This window comes from Glandiceps talaboti, chromosome 19 (genome assembly GCF_964340395.1).
Source record: "Glandiceps talaboti chromosome 19, keGlaTala1.1, whole genome shotgun sequence".
In the NCBI taxonomy this organism is placed as follows: Eukaryota; Metazoa; Hemichordata; class Enteropneusta; family Spengelidae; genus Glandiceps; species Glandiceps talaboti.
Genome location: NC_135567.1, coordinates 20,333,131 through 20,357,368, shown reverse-complemented (window position 1 = coordinate 20,357,368; position 24,238 = coordinate 20,333,131). Strand labels below are relative to the sequence as shown.

Sequence of the window (24,238 nt, the reverse complement as noted above, 5' to 3'; positions counted from 1 at the left end):
TAAACAAACAAACAAACACACAATCAACAGATAAACAATGACAAACATGAACGACAGGGTAAATTACAAATAAATATGAACAATGTTTCTATGCAATAAAAATCATAATATGTTTTAATATACGTGGAACCATTGTCATACCACTGTAGTGGTTATATGTTATGTTATTATTTATTTGTTTATTTATTTATTTGTTTATTTGTGTTTTTATGTTTTCGTAAACATATAGCTAAGCCTGATCCCACTGTGGTTAGATTGAAATCCATAATACCCTGTACCTGATAATTACCCTGTACCTGATAATTACCCTGTACCTGTTAAATTACCCGTCATAACATTCTGTTACAGGCTCTCTGACCAAAATAGATGAAAAGCTATAATTATTAGGCCTAAATACATTGTTTAGTTCCGGTTACCCGACCCACCTAGTTTTTCGCGCCGACACTATATTTATTTTTACGTACGTACTTGCGGTAAAAACAGTAAAATCGCGAAAATTGTGAAATCTCGCAAGAAACAGTGGGTGCGGAAACTGACATCAACTTGAGGCATTATAAAATTGTTGTTCCAATCTGTAATGGTTGTACACCTGATAAAAAGAAACCAATAACACAGATACCATATGGAAAATAACGGAAAACATAACTACCTGAACTAGACACTCACATATGAATAAAAAATATTTAAAAAACAAGAAATCTCCCTACCCCACCTATTCTAAAATTGAGTTTCATCGGAACCACACAATTGTTTTTGTTAGGCCTTAGCAAGACAAGGTTAATAGCAAGGCGTACGTGAGATTTTCGTCTTTCTCAAGTTATTGTACCTCGCGAAGTTATTGTTAGATACAAAAGTTTTAATTAAAGTTGATTGAGATCTGCAGTTCACCTAAACTGACATCGTGAAAGTTGTACTGTTGTAAAGTAATTTCAGACATCTGCAAATTTCGATAGCGTTCACGAAAGCTTTCGACTAAAATCGAACCTCTAGCGTTGTTCATTCGCTGCCACTAGAGGGCGTAGTAGCAGATTGACATCCTCTCTTGATCTTCATTGCACATTTAGTCGACTGACCTCCACTTATTCTTGATGTTGATAGAATATAACAACAAAAAACACACAAACAAACAAAAACGGATGAAGATAGACACAGACAACATGCTGATGAACCAGTAAATGTACTTAACGTTTTTTATTGTATATAAATATGAATATTAACTGGCAATACACAAAATTTGACTGGTTTCAAATGTCACAATGTGTAAAAAAAGTGTTTGTTTCTAATCTATCAAAGGGATATGAGCTGAGTTTATATGCATTTAGAAGTAGTTTTTACTACACATTTGAAAGGTACTCATAGTATTGTACTTACTGAAGTACACTTTACCATCACTTGCAATTGACTGAACTCAAACCTGGTATCAAGATATAACTCATAAATGATCCAATGATGTCATTTATATAATTAGTATTCCTCTAGTGTCTATTTACTGAAGCATATTTGACCATCACTTACAATTGACTGAACTCAAACCTGGTATTAACCAGTATATGATCCCATCACATAATTTACCATATGTATCAAAACATGTTCAGGAAATTCATACTACGCAATCAACAGTTCTAACAATGTCAGAACACAAATTGTAATGTTGTAGAAGACATACATTGACATTAACATTATACTGGAATAGTTTTATTTGAAGTATTTTTACATGTACCTGAGTAAAAAGCTGATAAACTCAGCTTGTGCCACTTTTAAACATATCATTTACATATCGTATAACACACTTGGGTGGCATAAGTAAAGAATCACATTTGCTTCATACCCCCCCCCCCACCCACCATTTAGTTGTGCAAATGTTTCCTCGCTTGATAAGTCACATGTTTGTTGCTATGACGTTTCCATGACAATTACATGTGTCTTTCCCACACATTTACATAATAACCCATCCTCTGTATTGCTGGAAATGTCTTGTCCAACAGTTGACTCTGTAATCTAGGCATGACAGCATGATGATATAGTGCATCGTCTTTGGTTTCCATGGCAACAATGTTTAGTAATTCCGCCATGGAATACTGGACTTGATTGAACTGGCTCAGTCCATTCTGGTTTGCTGTTGGTTCACCAGCCATTGCAAATTTCTTTTTCTTAAATATTGCTTGCTGTGTAACTATCTCATCCATAGCACAGAAGTTTTCCTCACTAACAACTCCCAATATAGCTATAGCCTTGTTCTCTTTCAACATTGCATACATTGTTGTAGCAACTGTGGTAGCTATGTGCTCTGCTATCAGGATGACTACAGACATGGAATGATTACATTTGATACTATTACACACAGATATCAAATCATTATCATCACCTATGTGTTCAATGCAAAGCACTTTCAACCCTTGGTTTTGCTGTATGGACTCATAAAACATTGAACTTGCACGTTTTCGCTGTTTTATCTCAGCGGCTGATAATCGACTCTCCCATTGGCAAAGCAGATGGTTAAACCTCTGTCTAAACCTATCATCTGATGAAGCATTGCCAATTACTTCTGTACCAAAGTACAGCGCCCTCAACCTAGTATTTTGTTTGAGGATCTTTCCTAGTATGCCCCTCCTGTCTGCTAATAAAGCATTAGTGCAAAAAACGATTGCGAGAGATCTAAGGGTGCTATGCCAGGCTATGTGTCCTCCAATGCTGGCAAATAGTATCTCGTTCCTATAGTAACCACATAAGGATAAATACAGGAGGGTATCGTTAAGATGAAACACAGAGCGATACCTTGTAGCATTAGCACAGTATTTGACAATATCTAAGTGGCTACAAATTGGAGACAATGAAGCAATGAAGGAGTAGAGATTCCTAGCATTGGACAGGATACCACCTGAAAATTCCATGAATCTCAACAATTCGTCATCACAATGAATACTTAGCTGTAAGTTTGATAATTGTGGGTTTGCTTTAAGCACTGCCATTAGTTCATCCTGTTGATCACTTGATACTGCCAAACCAAGTGATTCAAGATGACTAGATCCCATCAAGATATTAATGAGTTGCTCAGAGGCTGCAGTTGATATGATATGCAAATTAGTTAATCTTACAGAACTTCTGCCAGCATTGTTATTGCAGTACCTGATTAAATGGATTAGTCCAGATATGCAGCTGTCACTGATAGATGGTATGTATTTCCCTAAGTCTATTGCATTACTGCGCATGATCTTGCCGGCAAGTATATGGACAAATAGTTCCGGATGTCCACATTCATGTAAACTGCTGAGAGCAAGATGAAAGATCTGAGCAAAGGTGTGTGTTTCTTCAATGGTGCCTAGAACTTCACTAAATGCAGTGAAAAGCATATCTCCCTCAAAGCCAAGCATCCCAGCCACAAACAGACACACATTGTGTAGTTTAGTATTTGTTATGATAGCTTGCAGTAATTTTGCATCATTTACTTGATTTGTTTGCACCAGATAGTACGCAGCCATGTACTCTTGGAAAGACTTGTGTGTAAACACCCAGAATTTATGTGGTTGGAGTCTGGCAATACTATATTCCTGGTTTAGCAACCCCAACTTAAACAAATCACTATCTTTCGCTATTCCTGCTTCTTCAAAATCTTTCCGCTCAAACATTACTTTGTCATTAGTGAGACCATTGAATGCCATTTCACCTAGTTTGATAAATGCTTCCTTATATTCTAAGGGGAATCCCCCATCCTCTGGTACATCCACACCCTGTTTGACACAGTGACGATACATTATACTCATCACTAATTGAGTATATAACTCTGATTGTCTGCTGGGCAGGTCACCCTTATTGTCTTCCCAGAGTAAGCATAATAACAATGTATTAAGTGGATTCTTTGCTAAAGCACTTATACTTTGATCAGCATATATTATACTGATGAGATCACAGGCATTATCATCATTAGGTGTGAAATACCTCCTAACGCAATCTTCTATCTTTTCCTGACTAAACCCTTTGATAATATAGTGCAGGTCCATCCATTCAATAAGTTGATGTCTTTCTGTACTCCTGGATGAAATAATTACAGTAGCTAAAGGCAAATACCTCCCTTTAACCAAATTCATAACTTCACCCCTTAATGCTTCTTTAAGTTCATCAAAGCCGTCTAACACAATCAAAACCTTACTTTGATTTTCTATAATGTAACTGTGCAGGTCACTCTTATTAACCCCTGAATTATTTGGCAATAATTGATCAAATATCGCCTTAATTAAGTCCCCACTCTCTACCATTTGTCTTAACTCTAAAACAATTATCAATTCATATTTTTCTAACATTGGTTCTGTACTTCTGGCGCAATCCATTCCTATCTTTCTACAGAATGAACTTTTGCCAACTCCTGGCTGCCCTTCAATCAAGATTCGTCGATTCATCTCATTAGTTTGAAAGGCTGTACGAAAGTCAGCATCTCTGGATTCAAAGCCTCTAGGGCTTCTCTTGACTAAGTCCAGTTGTGTGTATACATCAAGAAAGGGTAGTTTAAATCCACCTGCATACCAGGGTACTGGGCAGGTATAATGCATCTTCTCTTTGTAATGGAAATTCAACCATTCTTGACACTTTTTTGCTGCTTGGATGTCACGGTCTAAAACGAGAAAAGAGAAATGTGTCTGTCTTCTCCAAAAGATAGTTTTTACATCAATTTGAGGAAGACATGATAAGCACTTTCACACCTGATGATATACATAAACTAAACCCCTACACAGACAGATAGACAGACGCATATGCAGACAGACACAGACATAGGCACAGACACAGACAGACAGACAGACAGACTCAAAGACACAGAAACATACAGACACAGACACATAACCACTCCCTTAAAACACACACACATACACACACATGCATACATACATACATACACACATACATACATACATACATACATACACACACATACATACATACATACATACATACATACATACATACATACACACACATACATACATACATACATACATACATACATACATACATACATAAATGTGTCTCACCAGAGACCAGCGCCCAGAATGAAAGAATTCTACAAATGTGTAACTGTGAAATTGGGTTTAGAAGAATGAGTAGTCGAATGAAACAGGAAGCAGAGTAATCGAATGTCGAACTGTACAATAGAATACAGAATTAAACATGGAAAATAGAATACAAAATTAAAAAATGGAAAGTTGAGTTGTAAAATTTCATGCAGAAATGAAAGTTCAGTTGTTTAATTGCATTCAGTTTTGGAATGACGAATTGTAAAATGGAATATAGAACAGAAAAATAGATATTTGAGTTGTAAAATTGAAATACGAATAGCAAAATGAGGAGTTGTAATTTTGTCATGGATTGGACACCATACTCTACCGGCATACTGGGGGAATCCCCTGTCAGTATAATTGTTTACGTCATGAATAAAATTGACTACATTAAGTCAGGAAACACGTGATTAATATGTCATATCGGTACGTTTTGATTGGCTGTTTGTTTACCATTGATGAAAATGATGTCAGTTCCGTTCTCTCTCACCCCAACATACCAATGTGTAGTCCTGCTAGCTGCTTGCATACGGTACATGCGTTTCGCTCAATGGACGACTTTAATACTCCGTATGCAAGCGGGACTAACCAACGTACGTGTGGATGTGTCATTATAATATAAACAAGACTTTAGTGTTGCCATATGCATGGAAGTATGACCCACGTGGGTCATACTTCCATGGTGTAGCGTAGTCCTGCTTGCATACGGAGTAATCCGGGACTCGATTCTGACAATTGTCCCTCCTATAGAGTCAAGTCAGCAATTTAGACTCGTGCACCGCCTGTAAGCAGGGCTAGGTGTAGCGTAGACGTGCTTATTTTAGTTTTTACATAACAAATGATCCTGAATTATTCAGCAAATACAGTGTAGTGTATCTAACTAATATTACATTATAATAAGTTCAATACAATAAGCAAACTTGTCTACTCTTAATAAATATGGAGGAGGTAGAGGGGGAGGGGGAGGGGCGGGTTAGCCCCGATTGCATGGCGGGTGTAGCTACAGATCCGTGACTCAATTCTGACTGACTGTCACTCGACGACCAAACAACGTACACCATACAAGTAGGGCTAGGGGTGGGGGCAAGGGGTGGGGTGTTATGAATATTGTTTGTGTACATTAAAAATCAGACAACAATACAACATAGATGTACCTGTATCAGAATCCATCGAACAGTTTTCTACAAGACTCTTCAGATCATCTCGGTTGACAGCTTTGAATAAGTCCACTAACAAACTTAGATTGTCCTCACAAATATAGCCACGTTCTTCCAGGTAATTAAATAATTCACATGCACTTTTCAAGTTCTCAGAATCTCTTCGACCAAGTTGTCTTGGAATTAAAAGTGATTTCAGTTGTCGTAAATCACACATCGTTAATTGTTTATCCAAGTCGTTGAACAATGTCTGTAACCGAGGGAGAGTGGTCCGCTTAGGCACAGTACGCGTACGCAGAGTAGAATGTCTGGTCCCCATAATGGTAAGAACCGACAAAGTCCAGCGATGGTATGTAGCAACCTTGCGATGGGTCGACGATCAACCCCGCCGGTTAAGATCGACAGACACGTACTGTGTGACCGGCGTTGACCGGATGTAAAGGGGGTGGCTGCGATGTCTTTGATGAAGTGAAGAATATTGTCACGGTCTAATACCTCGTTGGCTGAACTCAATGTTAGTTCTTGGACAAGATGCAAACTTCACCATATCTTTGGCAAGACCCATAGAGATAGTGCAGAGAAGTCCGTGCTGTGATTAGACTGTGATTTGATTCGTAAAAGATAATTTAGAGGCTAGCCTAGCCGTGTCCTACTTTAAACCCGGGTTAAGTACACGCCCTCGTAAGTATTTACTAGTTAGTTATTTGGCGGGAAGTGTATCGTTACAATAACATCCGGAAAGATAACGTTTGTCACAGTAGACTGTGGGTTGTATTTAAACCTGATTTAAACGACTATGCTAATTTATGAAATCAAAACATATCAAGTTTATCAAAAGTTTATAACTGTTCCGTATACAATTCAACCACATACATGTAATAATAAATCCACATTCTTGTACACAGTGATTGTATTGTACGCGTGCACGACACGTGTACGTGCTGCAATGTCTCGACAGAATCACAGGCACTTAACTTGTTGCCCGAAATCTGTTTCATAATAAAATAAGATATCAATAATATTGAGATACTTGGGCCGATAATATATGAAAGAGGTAGAACAAAACGGGTTTCTATGACAGTGTAAGTCCACACACACTGCTAAGTGCATATTTATAAATTATAACACGGGTTTCTAGGATCGTGAAATATACACTCAGCGGTGTGTGGACTAACGCGATCCTGGAAACCCGGGTTATTTTACCCTTTTCAAATATTATTTGCCAAGTCTCTCAATATTATTGATATTTTATTGTATTCTGAAACATATCTCGGGAAACAAGTGCCTGTGAACAGAATATAATAAAGTCTCCGAATTATTCAGAAAAAACGACCACATGAATGGAATAGAATCTTTATTGCATCCATCAAGAAAACTACATTTCTTCATTGGATTGGTGCTAAAACAATCCGTGACAAAATTTGTCACGGATTTAAAACAAACTAGTCAATATATAAACTACAGTAATTCTAGTAATAGAGTTAAACCACGGTTCCTTCGATCAAGGAACCTCTGTAAATGTTTCGTGCAGACCACGTACCACGTGTTACAATGTAAACATGGTATCATGTGCTAACTATCCTAGCTGCCCTCAGGTCATAACATTTGTAAAGAGGCCGGAAGCAACTTATTTGCATGTCTGAGAGTTTGAAATAGATGACATACTTTCACTAGACGACATGTTGACAGAAGTTTGTGTACCAGACATCATAGTCCTAATTACATACTAAGTATTCGTCCCTTCCTTCTTTTTGAGCGACCCCCCCTCCCTCCTTCTTTTTGAGAGGAACGCGTGTACCACCTGCAAGCAGGACTATGTACATCACAGCTGACACATTCTCGCAAACCAGTTATTATTTCTACCACTATATTTCGAAATAAATAAATAGGGGGAGGGGAGGGCTTTTGACTTATGCGTTCACCAAGTTCGTTTATATATATATTATCTTGTGTGTCATTGTGCGATCCACCTTGTCTGTGACAGGGTTATATGCCTAGTCAACTTCTGACCAATCACAAGATGGGACCAGTCTTTGATCTTTGTAACCTCTGGGAATTATCATGTGTTTGAATAAATCACATCACTCTGCCATTCTGTCAAGTTCTGAGAGTGTCATTACATTAGTACATTGTACTATAGATCATACTGTAACAGTATATATTGCTGTGTCACTCTCGGTCCTCCGCTAGAACCAAACCCCATAAAAAGTAAAAAGTAAAAACGAAAATGTTGAGTTCCACAAAATAAAATATAAAAAAAAAAAAATTTAAAAAAGTATTCTAAATGAAAACAAAGCTATGTACAATATTGCTGCTAATCCGTGATCACGGTGTCATACGTCAACGTATCAGAATTCAAATAACCATGCCTCCCAATCATACGGTGGCCAATCATCTGTATACGAGAAAACCCAGAATGCTGGTTACGATTTCGTACTGTGTAAACGGCAAATTTTTTAATAATACTATTAGGCTCAAAACGCATCTCAAAACATCGATCAGTATGTAGCCATCGGCAGGACGCCCTCTTTGTCAGACGACTAATGTGAACGTATATATCACTCCGACTATCTTTTGTGTATGTGATTTCTGAAAGTTGTTAATGAACGCCAGTATTACTACTACTACTTACTACTACTATCACATTTATGTCACTTTAACGGATATATTAATTTCTTCTACTGTACATCATCAAAATCGATCCTGATAAACCCGTGATACGCGCACTATATTATTGACCTGCGGACGAACTTAGCCGTACTTCGCCGCTATAACATTAACCTTGCAGCAGCGCAGCCAGCTGAAAGCAAGCACCTGACGAGGGCTACGAAAAAGTTTATTTATGCAAAATTAGTGTCTCAAAGTAACGAACGTGGTACATTTGTCCAACGATAGTATTATATATATACAAGGTGAGACTTTAGTTTCCCTCATATTAAGCTTTACAAGCGTTTGACCAAATTGGAGGCGCATACAGCTTATTTCTGAACTGTCACCAAATGTTTCTTCCCAATTACCAAAACATTCTCCAAAATAATACGTTCTGGACACGTGCAGTACACGCTCCGTGAACTCTAACAAGTCTGAGTGGGACAGCCGACAGAGCCGTGTCGGAATTTTTGGAGCGTATAACTGTACTGTGTGTTTCGAGCATATATTTCCAGAACTAGTATATTATATCTTCCGCACAAGACACATTTACAAACATAAAATTTACTTTGTCAGGGGGAGGGGGGGGGTACCACTGGCTAGGTCTGGTACAGTGATAGGGGCGTGCAGCAAATCGGCTGCCAACCTCAGAGTCCCCATTTTAGACCCATATTGACCAAAAACCAATACCCCATTTTAGACCAAATTTTTAGAAGACCTCATTGTAGACCAAAATACACAGATATATAAATGCCAACCAACGAATTAGCTAGAGGAATTAAATTCGAAATTCCGAACTAGTCGAGAATTTATTAGGTGGTTCCTTCCATGACTCCATTTTAGACCAAACAAAATCGAAAATTGTGTAAAGTGGACCCCATTTTAGACTCCTTATCTCTATAAATATAGTACCCATTTTAGACTAAAGGTCCTGGTTGAAAACCCTCACCCCAAAGGGTGGCACATATATGTATACCCAATAGGAAGGAGCTTGTACTCAGTAGTCAGTCGTTCGTCATTAACTTTTATTTTTCTTTAATCTATATTCAAAAAAGTTTTACCTGTAGAGCAAAATTTTGACAGATGGAAGCCGAGTTCCCTGTGTAGTGTAGCTGGTGAAACTGTTTTTGTGCCCTAATATTCCTTTTTCTGTAGCATTGTGTATGTCTGAATAACAGAACATCACTGGGAGCAATTCACAGAACACACACACACACACACACACACACACACACACACACACACACACACACACACACAAATTCCTTTTTCATTGTGTGAGTTTGTGTGTGTGTGTCTGAATATCAGAAAATCCCTGGGAGCAATTCCCAGCACACAAAAAAAATAAAAAAATAAATTCTTTTTTCATTTGCAATAGAACACTTGGAGTAAACAGCTATGGATGCAGCACTGCTGAGAGAAAGAGAGGCATTTTTAAAGAAAGCTCGTTCACTGCCAAGTGTTGAAAGAAGGAAGGAGAAATCAGGAGATTCGTCAGATGCACACAGGAAGAAAAAGAAACATGTAACTCCACACTTATCAGGTAAGATTGTGAGGTATAGTCACAGTTCAAAGGTCAAATACTGGGCTAACATTGGACTAGCTCAGTGCTAACATTGGACTAGCTCAGTGCATAGACCCTCATGGAGGGTCTATGCTCAGTGTTAACATTGGACTAGCTCAGTGCTAACACTAGGCTGGCACTATTGCTGCCCCAGTATGTGTTATAGCAACTGGAAGGGTTAATGCCTACACCAGTCCTATGTTAACACCAGACTAGCTCAGTGCTAACACTAGGCTGACACTAACACCTCACCAGTATGTGTTAGCAACTGGAAGGGTTAATATCGACACCAGTCCTATGTTAACACCAGACTAGCTCAGTGCTAACACTAGGCTGGCACTAACACCTCAACAGTACAGTATGTGTTACCAACTGGAAGGGTTAATGCCTACACCAGTCTATGTTAACACCAGACTAGCTCAGTGCTAACACTAGGCTGACACTAACACCTCACCAGTATGTATTAGCAACTGGAAGGGTTAATGTCTGCACCAGTCCTATGTTAACACCAGACTAGCCCAATACTAACACTAGGCTAGCACTAACACCTCACCAGTATGTATTAGTAACTGAAAGGGTTAATGTCTGCACCAGTCCTATGTTAACACCAGACTAGCTCAGTGCTAACACTAGGCTATCACTAACATCTCACTTGTATGTGTTAGCAACTGGAAGGGTTAATAATACCATGTATCTGTAACTGTATAGTATACCATGTATGTTCATCATGGAAGCACTAAGATTCATACACAAGTTCTCTTCCACTTTTGATTGAGAAGAGAAATGTTCTGAACAAATCACTTGTCCTTCTTCAGTGTCAAACTGGATCTGGCAGAATGATCCAAATTTTGGTGGAGGTGTTGAGTAAACTGGAGGTGTGAAAAGGTTAGCTTCAATATATGTAAATTTAGGTGTGAAAGTACTTGTCAGTTATGTACATCTAACTGTCCACCTTCTGTGATGATGTCACTGTGTATAGATTGGTGGAATGCCACATTTTCCATCATTGGTCAATGTTCGGGCACGAGTTTTTAACAAAATCTTTGTTTGACCATTTTTCAGGTACAACTGAGCCCAAGTCAGCTGATTTAAGTTATAAATATTTAAAAGGAAGTTCGAAATACAAGTTTGGTGTTCTAGCTAAGATTGTTAACCATATGAAAGTAAGTTGTCAATCTTTTTCGTTGTTGTTAAAAGTTACTCATTACAGCTCTTGTACTGTGATTTTGTTTGCGAACTTGGGTAGATTTTAACAAACACTGGTAGGGAACCCTGGTAAAAACACCTTGTGAACCTTGGTAGATTTTAACAAACACTGGTAGGGAACCCTGGTAAAAACACCTTGTGAACCTTGGTAGATTTTAACAAACACTGGTAGGGAACCCTGGTAAAAACACCTTGTGAACCTTGGTAGATTTTAACAAACACTGGTAGGGAACCCCGGTAAAACACCCTGGGAACCGTGGTAGGTTTTAACGAAAACACTGGTAGGGAACCCCGGTAAAACACCCTGGGAACCGTGGTAGGTTTTAACAAAAACACTGGTAGGGAACCCCGGTAAAAACACCCTGGGAACCCTGGTAGATTTTAACAAAAACACTGGTAGGGAACCCCGGTAAAACACCCTGGGAACCGTGGTAGGTTTTAACGAAAACACTGGTAGGGAACCTGGTAAAAACACCCTGGGAACCCTGGTAGATTTTAACAAAAACACTGGTAGGGAACCCAGTAAAACACCCTGGGAACCGTGGTAGGTTTTAACGAAAACACTGGTAGGGAACCTGGTAAAAACACCCTGGGAACCCTGGTAGATTTTAACAAAAACACTGGTAGGGAACCCAGTAAAACACCTGTTGAACTTGACTGGGGACTCTAGCAGGTGTTATGAAATTACCACCCACAAAACCACTGGTAGGGAACCCTGGTAAATAAACTGGGGTAGATTTTACAACAGCCATTTACCAAAACACTGTCATACTTGAGGCGATAACTGAATTCTATGATATAGTGTTGTGAAATTGAAACTTACAAAGTATTTTGACACTAGTAAGTAATATAAGAGATCTCTGTAATGTGAGCGTCAGTGTGGAATACTTGCCATGGGTTATTTGCACAGCTTTGTGAGGTGTTCACAGTAACCTTACTGTAATTAATGCACGGAGTGAAAGTACATCAGAAAACACTGCAGTCATTACATGATTACCTAGAGTACCCACTCTAATACTTATGTGCCATGGAGTTTTCTTATTATTAATGCACGGAGTGAAAGTACATCAGAAAACACTGCAGTCATTATATGATTACCTAGAGTACCCACTCTGGTACTTATGTGCCATGAAGTTTTCTTATTATTAATGCACGGAGTGAAAGTACATCAGAAAACACTGCAGTCATTACATGATTACCTAGAGTACCCACTCTGGTACTTATGTACCATGGAGTTTTCTTATTATTAATGCAGGGAGTGAAAGTACATCAGAAAACACTGCAGTCATTACATGATTACCTAGAGTACCCACTCTGGTACTTATGTACCATGGAGTTTTCTTATTATTAATGCAGGGAGTAAAAATACATCAGAAAACACTGCAGTCATTATATGATTACCTAGAGTACCCACTCTGGTACTTATGTGCCATGGAGTTTTCTTATTATTAATGCAGGGAGTGAAAGTACATCAGAAAACACTGCAGTCATTATATAATTACCTAGAGTACCCACTCTGGTACTTATGTACCATGGAGTTTTCTTATTATTAATGCACGGAGTGAAAGTACATCAGAAAACACTGCAGTCATTATATAATTACCCAGAGTACCCACTCTGGTACTTATGTACCATGGAGTTTTCTTATCAATGCAGGGAGTGAAGGTGCATCAGAAAAAAAATGCAATTATTAGTGATATGTACATCAATGCAAGTAAATACTCACTGATATATATGTCAATATAGTCAATATAGAGATAATGATGCAATCAAACTTCTGACAAAAAAGCACGACCCGGCAGAAGAACTAGGTGGGGTCGGGTAGCCGGACCAAACAATTTTTTTTTACGCCTAAGCATATCAGTGATTTTTGTGTTTTTTTGTCAGAAGTTTGATTGCATCATTATCTTCAAATGTTTTTTTGCGTAGAATTATTTTTAGGTGTCAAATTTCATCATTATTTAAACAAACTCTACTTTAACCCTTTGAACCCCAAGCCCCTGAGAGGGTATAATATAGGTGTTGGTACCATGTTACATAACACCTGGTGTCAAAACTGACCAAGGATGACCCAGGAAAACTATATATTTATGGAATCTACATATATCAGAGTTTCCAAAAATATGCAAATTTATGTCATGTGACCTCATTATATATTCAAAATGGCCGCCAAACCAGTAAAGTTATGAAATATTTTTCACATTTTTATAATTTGTATTGTGAGAGTACAAAATTCTCAGTTTTTTATAGAATTTTAGCCCACAATGTTACCAGCCTGTGGAATGATATAGAAATATTACATAATATGTAAAGATTTATGTATGTAATTTTGATTTTCACCCTGGTAAACATGTGGTAACTCGTTATTTTTGCATGCAATTCAAGGAGTGGAAGTACCATATTGCAGGATTGTTTGAGTCCAAACTGACCAATGATGATCTGATGAAACCATATATTTTTGAACTGGTCATAAAAAAAGCATCCCAAAAATATGCAAATATTGGTCATGTGACCTCATTATATATTCAAAATGGCCGCCTTTACAATAAAATTATTGAATGCTCTGCCCATTTTTCAATTTGTATGGGTAAGAGTATAATATTTTCAATTTGTTATTGCATTTTATCCCTCAATGTTACAAGGCTGTGCAATAATATTGAAATATTACATCATATGTAAAGATTTAGGAGCAAAACTCTGATTTTCACCCCATACAACATATGGCGGACATATAGTAAATTGGTACTCTTGAACAGGGATTCTGAGAGTGACAGTGCCATATTACAGGATCGTTTTAGTCTAAACTGACCATATTTGACCATACATAACCAAGTATTTTTGGAATTACCAAAAGATAGCGGTCCCAAAAAAATGCAAATATCGGTCATGTGACCTCATTAAATATTCAAAATGGATGCCATTACAGTCAAGTTATTGAATTTTATATAATATTTTCAATTTGTATAAGTGAGAGTAAAATATTTTCAATTTTTTATTGTAATTTTAGCCCTCAATGTTGCAAGTCTGTAGAATAATATGAAAATATGACATCATATGTAAAGATTTGGGCCAAAAATCTTTGGTTTTAGTCATTATGTACTAGGCAAACATACATGAATTTGATATGTTCGGCATACCATTCAACAAGTGAAATAGTCATATTACATTTATGTACATGGGTGCCAGAGTCCAAACAGACCATGTTTTACCATACATAACCAAGTATTTTTGGATACATCCAAAGACAGTGGTCCCAAAAATATGCAAATATTTGTCATGTGACCTCATTAAATATTCAAAATGGCTGCCATTACAGTCAAGTTATTGAATATTTCACAAATTCTTCAATTCGTGTTGGTGAAACCTGAAACATTCTTCATTTTTCATTGCACTTTGTTGTTCAATGTCATAAGCATGCAGAATTATATGCAAATATTTTATAATATGTAAATATTTGGGCACCAAATCTTTGTTTTTAGTCATCATGTACAGGGTAAACATATGATATCTGTGTGACATGATGCAAAAAATGTAAATACATGTATCATATTACAATACAAGCGTGCTTGAGTCCAAACTAGCCAAGTGTCATCTGGTATGACCATATATTTGTGGAATCAAAATGCAACATGGATCCCAAAAATATGCAAATTGTTTAAATTTTGAATTAAATATTCAAAATGGCCTCCAATACACAAATCATAGTTTTCTTGATATATTTTTTTCTATATTTTAAGGGTGGACGTAAGACTTTTTTTTACTTTTCATATCATTCTATTGCTCATTATTACATGGTTGTGCCTTAGCATGCAAATATACAACAACAAACAATATCTATAACATAAAAATGATCTTTAATATTCATCAAGTGCTGAATGTATGTGGTAAATCTGAAATGTCATCCCACAATATAAAAAGGAGGAGTATCATATCACTAGGGCCTAGGGCCCCAGGCCATCGGTCAAATGTGACTTCTCTTTGTCTAATATTACTATACACTTTTCAACTCGGTGTGACACAGAGGACCCGACAATAAATAATTTGGTCACATAACTTCACTGCTCTTTCAAAAATAGCTGACAGTCTCTTAAAAAATTGACAGAATCTGTGATATTTTTTATTAGCTTTGGTAGTATAAGAAAAAAAATATAAATGAGACACTAACACTCATGAGAAGTCAGGGAGTAGATAAATGGCACAGATATGGTAAATTGTCATTGCTACAGTACTTGTTACTAGTAGTTGCAATGTACATGTACATGCAAAGTCAATTGACAGTCCTAATATGTTACTACATGTGTATTGTTGAACTTGATTTTGATACATGAAACATTTTCAGCATACTTCTAACGGTCCCAAACTAAACACCAATGGCAGCATCTGGTATAAAATATATGGATATTGTAATCTCAACAGTGCCACATGACATAATTGGTTATTCAAAATGACTGAAAATCTTAGGTAATCTGATATCAACAATATTTTTGGTTGTGTTTATCAGAAGTGTTGAGGATTGAACGTATGATGGGCAACACATGTAACAATAAACTTACATGAATTCAGACAAAAAAAGTATTCTACAATGTACATGTACATGTGCTACTCTTGATCTTGTTGGCATGTATCACATTGTGGTATCTAAACTATCCAGATGCATACATAAACCTACACTGCTTCATTTGTGAACTACATGTAAAACTGTAAAACCAAGTTGATACTGGAAGATAACAAACAACAAGACAATAACAACATCTTGTATGATGCTCTCAAATAAACTAGTGATACAGCATACAAATGTAAGAATTTGAGCTACAAACAACTATACAACACTATTTGCAATATAAATGTTATCAAAATAAGACAAAAATATGTAGATGATAAAATAAGGTACAAATCATAGACTAATATTGTCATGAACAGTTACACATGTGCAAATAGTTTTTTTTTTTTTACATTTTGAGAATATACATGTAATACCACTGTCAATGTTCATCCTTATTTCTTGAGTGTGTAAGGAGTTGTAGCTCACTGTTCAATCAAGTAATGCCTCTTCCTGGTACACTCTGTTGGGTATGAAAATTGTCCATACACAGCTCATCACCAGTATTGAATAGACCCTTCAAAATATCAATTTCAATAGGTGCAGGCTTATCCCAGGTTTATTGTATTCTTTTCCTGAAATTCAACAACAAGAATGACAAAGTTTATTATTCTCAATATTTCTTTTGTATGTTGACTTTGGCTGATGTTGAAATTGCAAATCATACAATGCACTAACAACAAAACACTTGAACTGAAAATAAAAATTGCAACAAGGAAAAAATGAAAATAAGTTTCATTGTACAATGGAATGTCCACATGTTTGTATGCATGTCTACATTTTTCACAATATTTCAACATTGCTAGAGTTCAAACATACTCTATAGAACAAGAAATGAACTATGTGTATCTTGCTATTATTTCAATGAAACATGTACATAAATGTCTACCTCTGAGATACACTTCACACATAACATTACATAAGCAGATGACTTATCTCGATAGTTCAATAGTTTATGTAAATACTCATGAAATTCAGTTGAACACTTGTCAAGAAAAGTTACAATTTGTTTGTATAATTTATTACACATTTACTTTGATCTCAACTGATTGATATGTGTAACCTGACTCTAACATACAAATGAAGTATCAGAAATAGTATTGCTTGTTTTGAGATAATAACCATGACATACTAAAAATCTGACACTCTAAAAAAAATGGAAATTAGAAATACATGGTCACCTAATTCTAGTAGTTTCAAAATTCATTTCTGGCTCTTTTGAACAGAGTACACGAATACATTTCATTCATAATACAACACATGGAAAATTCTGAACATATTCATATTTACCTTGATTGTGTTGAAGTCTTCCCAAAGTGATCCCAATGTTATCTGCTTGCCTTGCCTTCTATCTCTGTCACCTGGCATCAACACATGTCTGTGTTGACATCCCAAGTCCCGTTGCATTCTATGTATAGCATTCAGATTTGCGATGTCAAATATGTTGACATTGTTATCATTCAGATAATTACTTTACAACGAACCGTTTGTTTGATTGCCGTGCAACAGTGTTTATCGATACCTTGCCCACGCTGACGATCATAAATACAGCAATGCCTATCATAATTTCGGAGCGTCGCCATTTTGACATCGTAGTATTAGCTGACCTTACACTTCTTCAATGACACGACACTGGCCATTTTACGACCGAGGTTCGATTTGTTGACAAGTTACAATCTCCAATATGGCGCGGCGGACCTTGATCCCATGTGTGTCTATACACAGTTCTGACGTCTTGAACACTGATTTTCAACAACAAAAACATCAAAAATAGCCTAGAAACGTCCCCAACCTGCTACGGATCTGTGCGTAATGGTCGCGTTCTCGCCATTTTTAAAAACTCGCACAAATTTTGCTCAAAATTCATGTAAAAATCACGGTCAAACATACATACTACAACATAGTGGGTGTATGGCTCCCTAGCTTACTCATATCTGATAGCTGGCCCCTCAGCAATGTCTTTAACTATGAGTTACATTATCAAGTTGTAAATAGCGTGTGTTAGCTTAATCTCGCGGATAAATACCGTCGAACGGCAACTAAAGGGTTAATGTTTTTAATGTTATGATGAATATTAAAGGGACAAACTCAAAAATTTGGAGTCAATATCTTTATTTTTAACAAAGTTACAACAATATTTCTACAATAAAGAATTGGATGAAAAATAGCCTATACAACAACATAACAAGACATAAATGTTATATATGTTTAAAGTGTTCTAATAATTGTTATATTACAGGTGAGACATCTTGACAAGCAGTCATTTGCACTAACACTTGATGAAATCTTAGATGAAACAAATCAAACTGATATTGGGTCAAGACAGAAAGTATGGCTACAAAATGAGGTAGGTATTCCTAGCAAAAATTATATCATTAACTTTATGCTCCCCGTCTCCCTTCCCTTCACTCCCCGTCTCCCTTCCCTTCACTCCTCATCTCCTCTCCCCATGAAGTTGAAGTTACTGTTTTGTTTTTCAGCACTGTATTGATATCAGCTGAATGTGTGCAAAAACTCTTTTCACGGAAATAAGGCCTGCTAACATATTTTATAAGTTTGCATGCACATGCATAGTAATTATATAGGGTTGTCAGTGGTCGAGTGGTTAAACCACTTGCCTCTTACAACTGTGGTTGGAGTTCAAACCCATTCAGGATTTTATTAAATTTGAGCAGTTTGTAATGAATTAATCAATTAATTTATCAAAGAGCTAAATTACTTTTTTTAGGCCTGGCATGGACCTCAGACCACAAAGAGTTGTCTGAGCATGACCCTATAACAACACAATGTTGCACTTACATGATACCCAAGACATCCAGACTATTAGAAGTATAATTATGAACAGAAAGCACAAAGCCATGGTTATATCTCAGACCACTAAAGTGTGGTTAGAGGGCACATTGTCGATAATCCTCATCAGAATGACAAATTCCATAGTTAAAGCAGACCACTAGGTGGTGGTATTCTCATCAGAATGACAAATTTCATAGTTACAGCTGACCACTAGGTGGCGGTATTCTCATCAGAATGACAAATTTCATAGTTACAGCTGACCACTAGGTGGCGGTATAATCAGCTGATTGTAGATATCAGGTTGTTTGATAAATATGCTTACAAAATGAAATATGAATTGAAAGTCTTCATTTGTATTGCAGGCACTCTGTAACAATCCAAAAATTAAAGTTTTCGATGGACACAAGTATGCGTACAAACCGAAATATGAATTAAGAGGAAGGAAGGATTTACTACGTTTCCTTGACAGACAGGATCAGAAAGGAATGGGTGGAATACTAATGGAAGACATCGAGGAAAGTTTACCGAATGCTAAGAAAAATGTTGAGGTAAGTAAGAACTAGTGTAATATAGTTTCACAAAAAAGTATTTTTTAGACCAAAGTGTTAGGGTTAGTAAGAACTAGTGTAATATAGTTTCACAAAAAAGTACTTTGTAGACCAAAGTGTTAGGGTAAGTAAGAACTAGTGTAATATAGTTTCACAAAAAAGTACTTTGTAGACCAAAGTGTTAGGGTAAGTAAGAACTAGTGTAATATAGTTTCACAAAGAAGTAGTTTTTAGACTCTGTGTGTTTGGGTAATTGAGTAGTCATTCGGAGGGGACTTACACGTTGGGTTCCATCTGTTCATGTGTTCACCCTCATATCTCTGGCATGTACTAACTGATTTCAACCAAACCTGGCACAAAGGTAGCATGTTGTGTGAAACATATGAACACCACTTTGTTTTACGACTGAATCAAATTTGGCCAAATGAGAGCTATGTTTGTTGTTAAATTTCTCAATATGCATTATGACTTTTGATATATGATGTGTACTGACTCCATTCAAATGCCTACATCGATATCAAATATGACCCTGACCTTTGACCTTGAAAGTCTTCAAGGTCAGATAACCAAATTTGGTTATTTTCATAGCTTTTTGAATCAAGATTACATAGTTTGGCCACTGGGATTACTGTTTGGAAAGACAAAAATGACATAAGTGTTAGGGTAATTAATTGACTATGAATTGAATACACCATATTATGGTTATCAGACACACAAAAAGTTACATATTTTGGCCACTGGGAGTGCTGTTTTCAAGCAGCTTGGAGGGGGGGGGGTTTGGATATTACAAGTCTGTAAATGGGGTGATGACTACAGTGCTGTGACTACTAATGGGGCGGCAGCAGTTTTAATGGGGGGGGGGGTGTAGCAAAATTTAATGGGGTGGGGTGGGGGGCAGCAGTTTTAATGGGGTGGTAGCAAAATTTAATGGGGCCGTGGAGGACACTGCTACTATTTGAAATCATGGATAGTTATTAAATAAATAAATGTATTATTATTCTTAAATGAAATATTTTTATTTGATTATTTTCACAGCAACTAGGAGACCAGTTAATTATTGTGACAAGACCAGTTGACAAGAAAAAAGTTTTATTTTACAATGATAAATCCTGTCAGTATAAAGTTGATGAAGGTAATTATGAAATATTTATGAAATAATTATGAAATAATTATGAAATAATTATGAAATAATCATAAAATAATTATGAAATAATTATGAAATAATTATAAAATATTTATGAAATAATTATGAAATAATTATGAAATAATTATGAAATAAATATGAAATAATTATGAAATAATTATACAGTATTGTTGAAGTGGCCATATGGATGAGAGTTGGGTATCTTGTTAAGAATTTGAATTTATAAAATAATTTCACCATGGCTTTCTACTTGAAAACTCAATGCCAAACAACATTGACCAAATCTGTGTTTGTAAGTCATTACATTGAAAAAAGCTAAAAAAAATGTCAAAAGTTTGTTATTGTAGAATTTGAATTTATGAAATAATTTCACCATGGCTTTCTACTTGAAAACTCAATGCCAAACAACATTGACCAAATCTGTGTTTGTAAGTCATTACATTGCAAAAAGCTAACAAAAGTTTGTTATTGTAGAATTTGAATTTATGAAATAATTTCACCATGGCTGTCTACTTGAAAACTCAATGCCAAACAACATTGACCAAATCTGTGTTTGTAAGTCATTACATTGCAAAAAGCTAAAAAAAATGTGTCAAAAGTTTGTTATTGTAACAAACACTTTTACACATTATGATTTTGCAATGTATTAAGTTACAGACAGACTTTGTCAATGATGTTTGATATAGATAGTTAGAAAGTAACCAATCAGGTGTCTAGATATAGATAAGAAAGTAACCAATCAGGTGTCTAGATACAGATAATTAGAAAGTAACCAATCAGGTGTCTAGATACAGATAGTTAGAAAGTAACCAATCAGGTGTCTAGATACAGATTTGAATGTAACCAATGAAGTGTTTAGATACGGATATGAAAGTAACCAATTGGGTGTCAGTATACTGATAAAGTAACCAATCAAATGTCAAGATACAGATAGTTAGAAAGTAACCAATCTAGTGTTTATATACAGATAAGAAAGTAACCAATCAAGTGTCCAGAAACAGATTTGAAAGTAACCAATGAGTTTTTTAGATACGGATATGAAAGTAACCAATCAGGTGTCAAGATATAGATAGAGAGTAACAAATCAAGTGTCCAGAAACAAATTTGAAAGTAACCAATCAGGTGTTTAGATACGCATATGAAAGTAACCAATCAGGTGTCTAGATACAGATAAAGTAACCAATCAGGTGTTTAGATACGGATATGAAAGTAACCAATCAGGTGTCAAGATATAGATAGAGAGTAACCAATCAAGTGTCCAGAAACAAATTTGAAAGTAACCAATCAGGTGTTTAGATATGGATATGAAAGTAACCAATCAGGTGTCAAGATACAGATAAAGTAACCAATCAGGTGTTTAGATACGGATATGAAAGTAACCAATCAGGTGTCAAGATACAGATAAAGTAACCAATCACGTGTTTTATTTGTTTATTTGTGTAAATATTATTTGAAAATACTTTGTTTTGCATTGTGGTGCAGATTAGTTTATATTTATAGAAATGTTTTTTTTTTGGTACAGATTTTCAGAAACTATGGAGAGCTATCCCAGTGGAGTCTTTAGATGATGGCAAAATAGAGGAATATCTAAAGAAACAGGGAATAACTTCAATGCAGGATATTGGAGGAAAACGAGTTGTAAGTAAAACCTGTCAGATTTCATCTTGTCTTTTCCAGCTAAAATGATGTAGGCTTGGTGTTTCACTCATGGGACATTACAGCTAAAATGAAGTAGGCTTGGTGTTTCACTCATGGGACATTACAGATAAAATTATGTAGGCTTGGTGTTTCACTCATGGGACATTACAGCTAAAATGATGTAGGCTTGGTGTTTCACTCATAGGACATTACAGCTAAAATGATGTAGGCTTGGTGTTTCACTCATGGGACATTACAGCTAAAATGATGTAGGCTTGGTGTTTCACTCATGGGACATTACAGCTAAAATGATGTAGGCTTGGTGTTTCACTCATGGGACATTACAGCTAAAATGATGTAGGCTTGGTGTTTCACTCATGGGACATTACAGCTAAAATGATGTAGGCTTAGTGTTTCACTCATGGGACATTACAACTAAAATGATGTGTGTGTGTGTGTATACATATATATATGTGTGTGTGTGTGTGTACATGTGTGTGTATGTGTACATGTGTGTGTGTATACATATATATGTGTGTGTGTGTGTGTGTACATGTGTGTGTATGTGTACATGTGTACGTGTGTGTGTATGTGTACGTGTGCGTATGTGTACGTGTGTGTGTATGTGTGTGTGTGTGTGTGCGTGTGTGTGTACATGTGTATGTGTACATGTGTATGTGTGTGTACGTGTGTGTGTACATGTGTGTGTATGTGTACATGTGTATGTGTACATGTGTATGTGTATGTGCGTGTGTGTGTACATGTGTGTGTGTGTGTGCGTGTGTGTGTACATGTGTGTGTATGTGTACATGTGTGTGTGTATGTATGTATGTGTACATGTGTATGTGTACATGTGTATGTAGGCACTAATAGCTTGAGCAGGATGAAATGTTCTAATCGCAAGACAAATAGACATCAACATTTTGATGTGATTGCAGAACACCTTCATGTATGCATTGTGGAGTTGGACCTCAATTACAGAATGTCTCACTTTATTGTGATTTATTATTATCAGATGCCACAAAAGAGGAAAAAACCTCAATTACAGAATGTGTCACTTTATTTTGATTTATTATTATCAGATGCCACAAAAGAGGAAAAAACCGTCTTCACGGAAAGGCAAGAAGTTCAAGACACACAACGATCACTTGGAAAATGTGCTCAAAGACTACTCTGAAGATAATGTGCCGAAGTGAAGACTACAAACTGTGATGTCAAAGACACAAAGAAGCAAGTACAGTGTTACAGCAATCTAATTAAAATCTGATGTGGTGAAAGTAGCTAGATGTCTTTATTTACCTCTGTTTCCATCATTTTGTGTTGTTTGTTTTGTTCTGGGTGATTGCCACCTTCCCACATCTAACCCTGTGTAATAGAAAATCTCATTTAAATCTCAAATATCTTGAAAGGTTTCTTCAACCAATCTGCACGCTTCTTTCAAAATCGTTCGGAGAGATGCCACGTTGTGTTGTCAATGTAATCCTCTGTGGTACATTTGATTGTTTGTTTGTTAATTTTAACTGCTAACGTAACGCTCATCCTGATTGGCTACTCAAAAGCGCGAGATTCAAATGATATTTTCTATTATACACAGTCAGATGTGGAAAGGTGGCGATCACCCAGAACAAAACAAACGACACAAAATGATGGAAATATAGAGGTAAATAAAGACATCTAGCCGTTTTCACCACATCAGATTTTAATCAGATTGAGTGTAAAACACTCGGGGAAAGGTTTTTTTAAAATGTGTATAGCAGCTTATGTGCTGTATCATTAGTTTTATGAGAAGGAAACATGCCAAAGTGAATACTAATATTTACCAAGTCACAGAGAAGGAAATAGTGTTATAGGTAAAACTTTGATAAAACACTGTGTAGCACAAATATTTTAAACT

General features: G+C 36.3%; 2 protein-coding genes across 2 annotated transcripts; one reads left to right on the top strand and one right to left on the bottom strand.

Annotated features, from left to right (window-relative positions):
- Nucleotides 1–1,856: 1,856 nt before the first annotated feature.
- On the bottom strand, nucleotides 1,857–6,514 carry LOC144450241 (uncharacterized). The gene is made up of 2 exons (XM_078140833.1): nucleotides 6,200–6,514; nucleotides 1,857–4,606 (listed from the first exon to the last, which is right to left on the bottom strand). The coding sequence occupies exons 1-2, from the start codon at nucleotides 6,417–6,419 to the stop codon at nucleotides 1,914–1,916; spliced, it is 2,913 nt and encodes a 970-aa protein (XP_077996959.1). The 5' UTR covers nucleotides 6,420–6,514; the 3' UTR covers nucleotides 1,857–1,913.
- A 2,475-nt stretch (nucleotides 6,515–8,989) lies between these two features.
- LOC144450178 (general transcription factor IIE subunit 2-like) lies at nucleotides 8,990–23,611 on the top strand. The gene is made up of 8 exons (XM_078140756.1): nucleotides 8,990–9,114; nucleotides 10,230–10,394; nucleotides 11,478–11,578; nucleotides 18,461–18,568; nucleotides 19,377–19,562; nucleotides 20,598–20,694; nucleotides 22,229–22,344; nucleotides 23,427–23,611. The coding sequence occupies exons 2-8, from the start codon at nucleotides 10,250–10,252 to the stop codon at nucleotides 23,538–23,540; spliced, it is 867 nt and encodes a 288-aa protein (XP_077996882.1). The 5' UTR covers nucleotides 8,990–9,114; nucleotides 10,230–10,249; the 3' UTR covers nucleotides 23,541–23,611.
- Nucleotides 23,612–24,238: the final 627 nt, after the last annotated feature.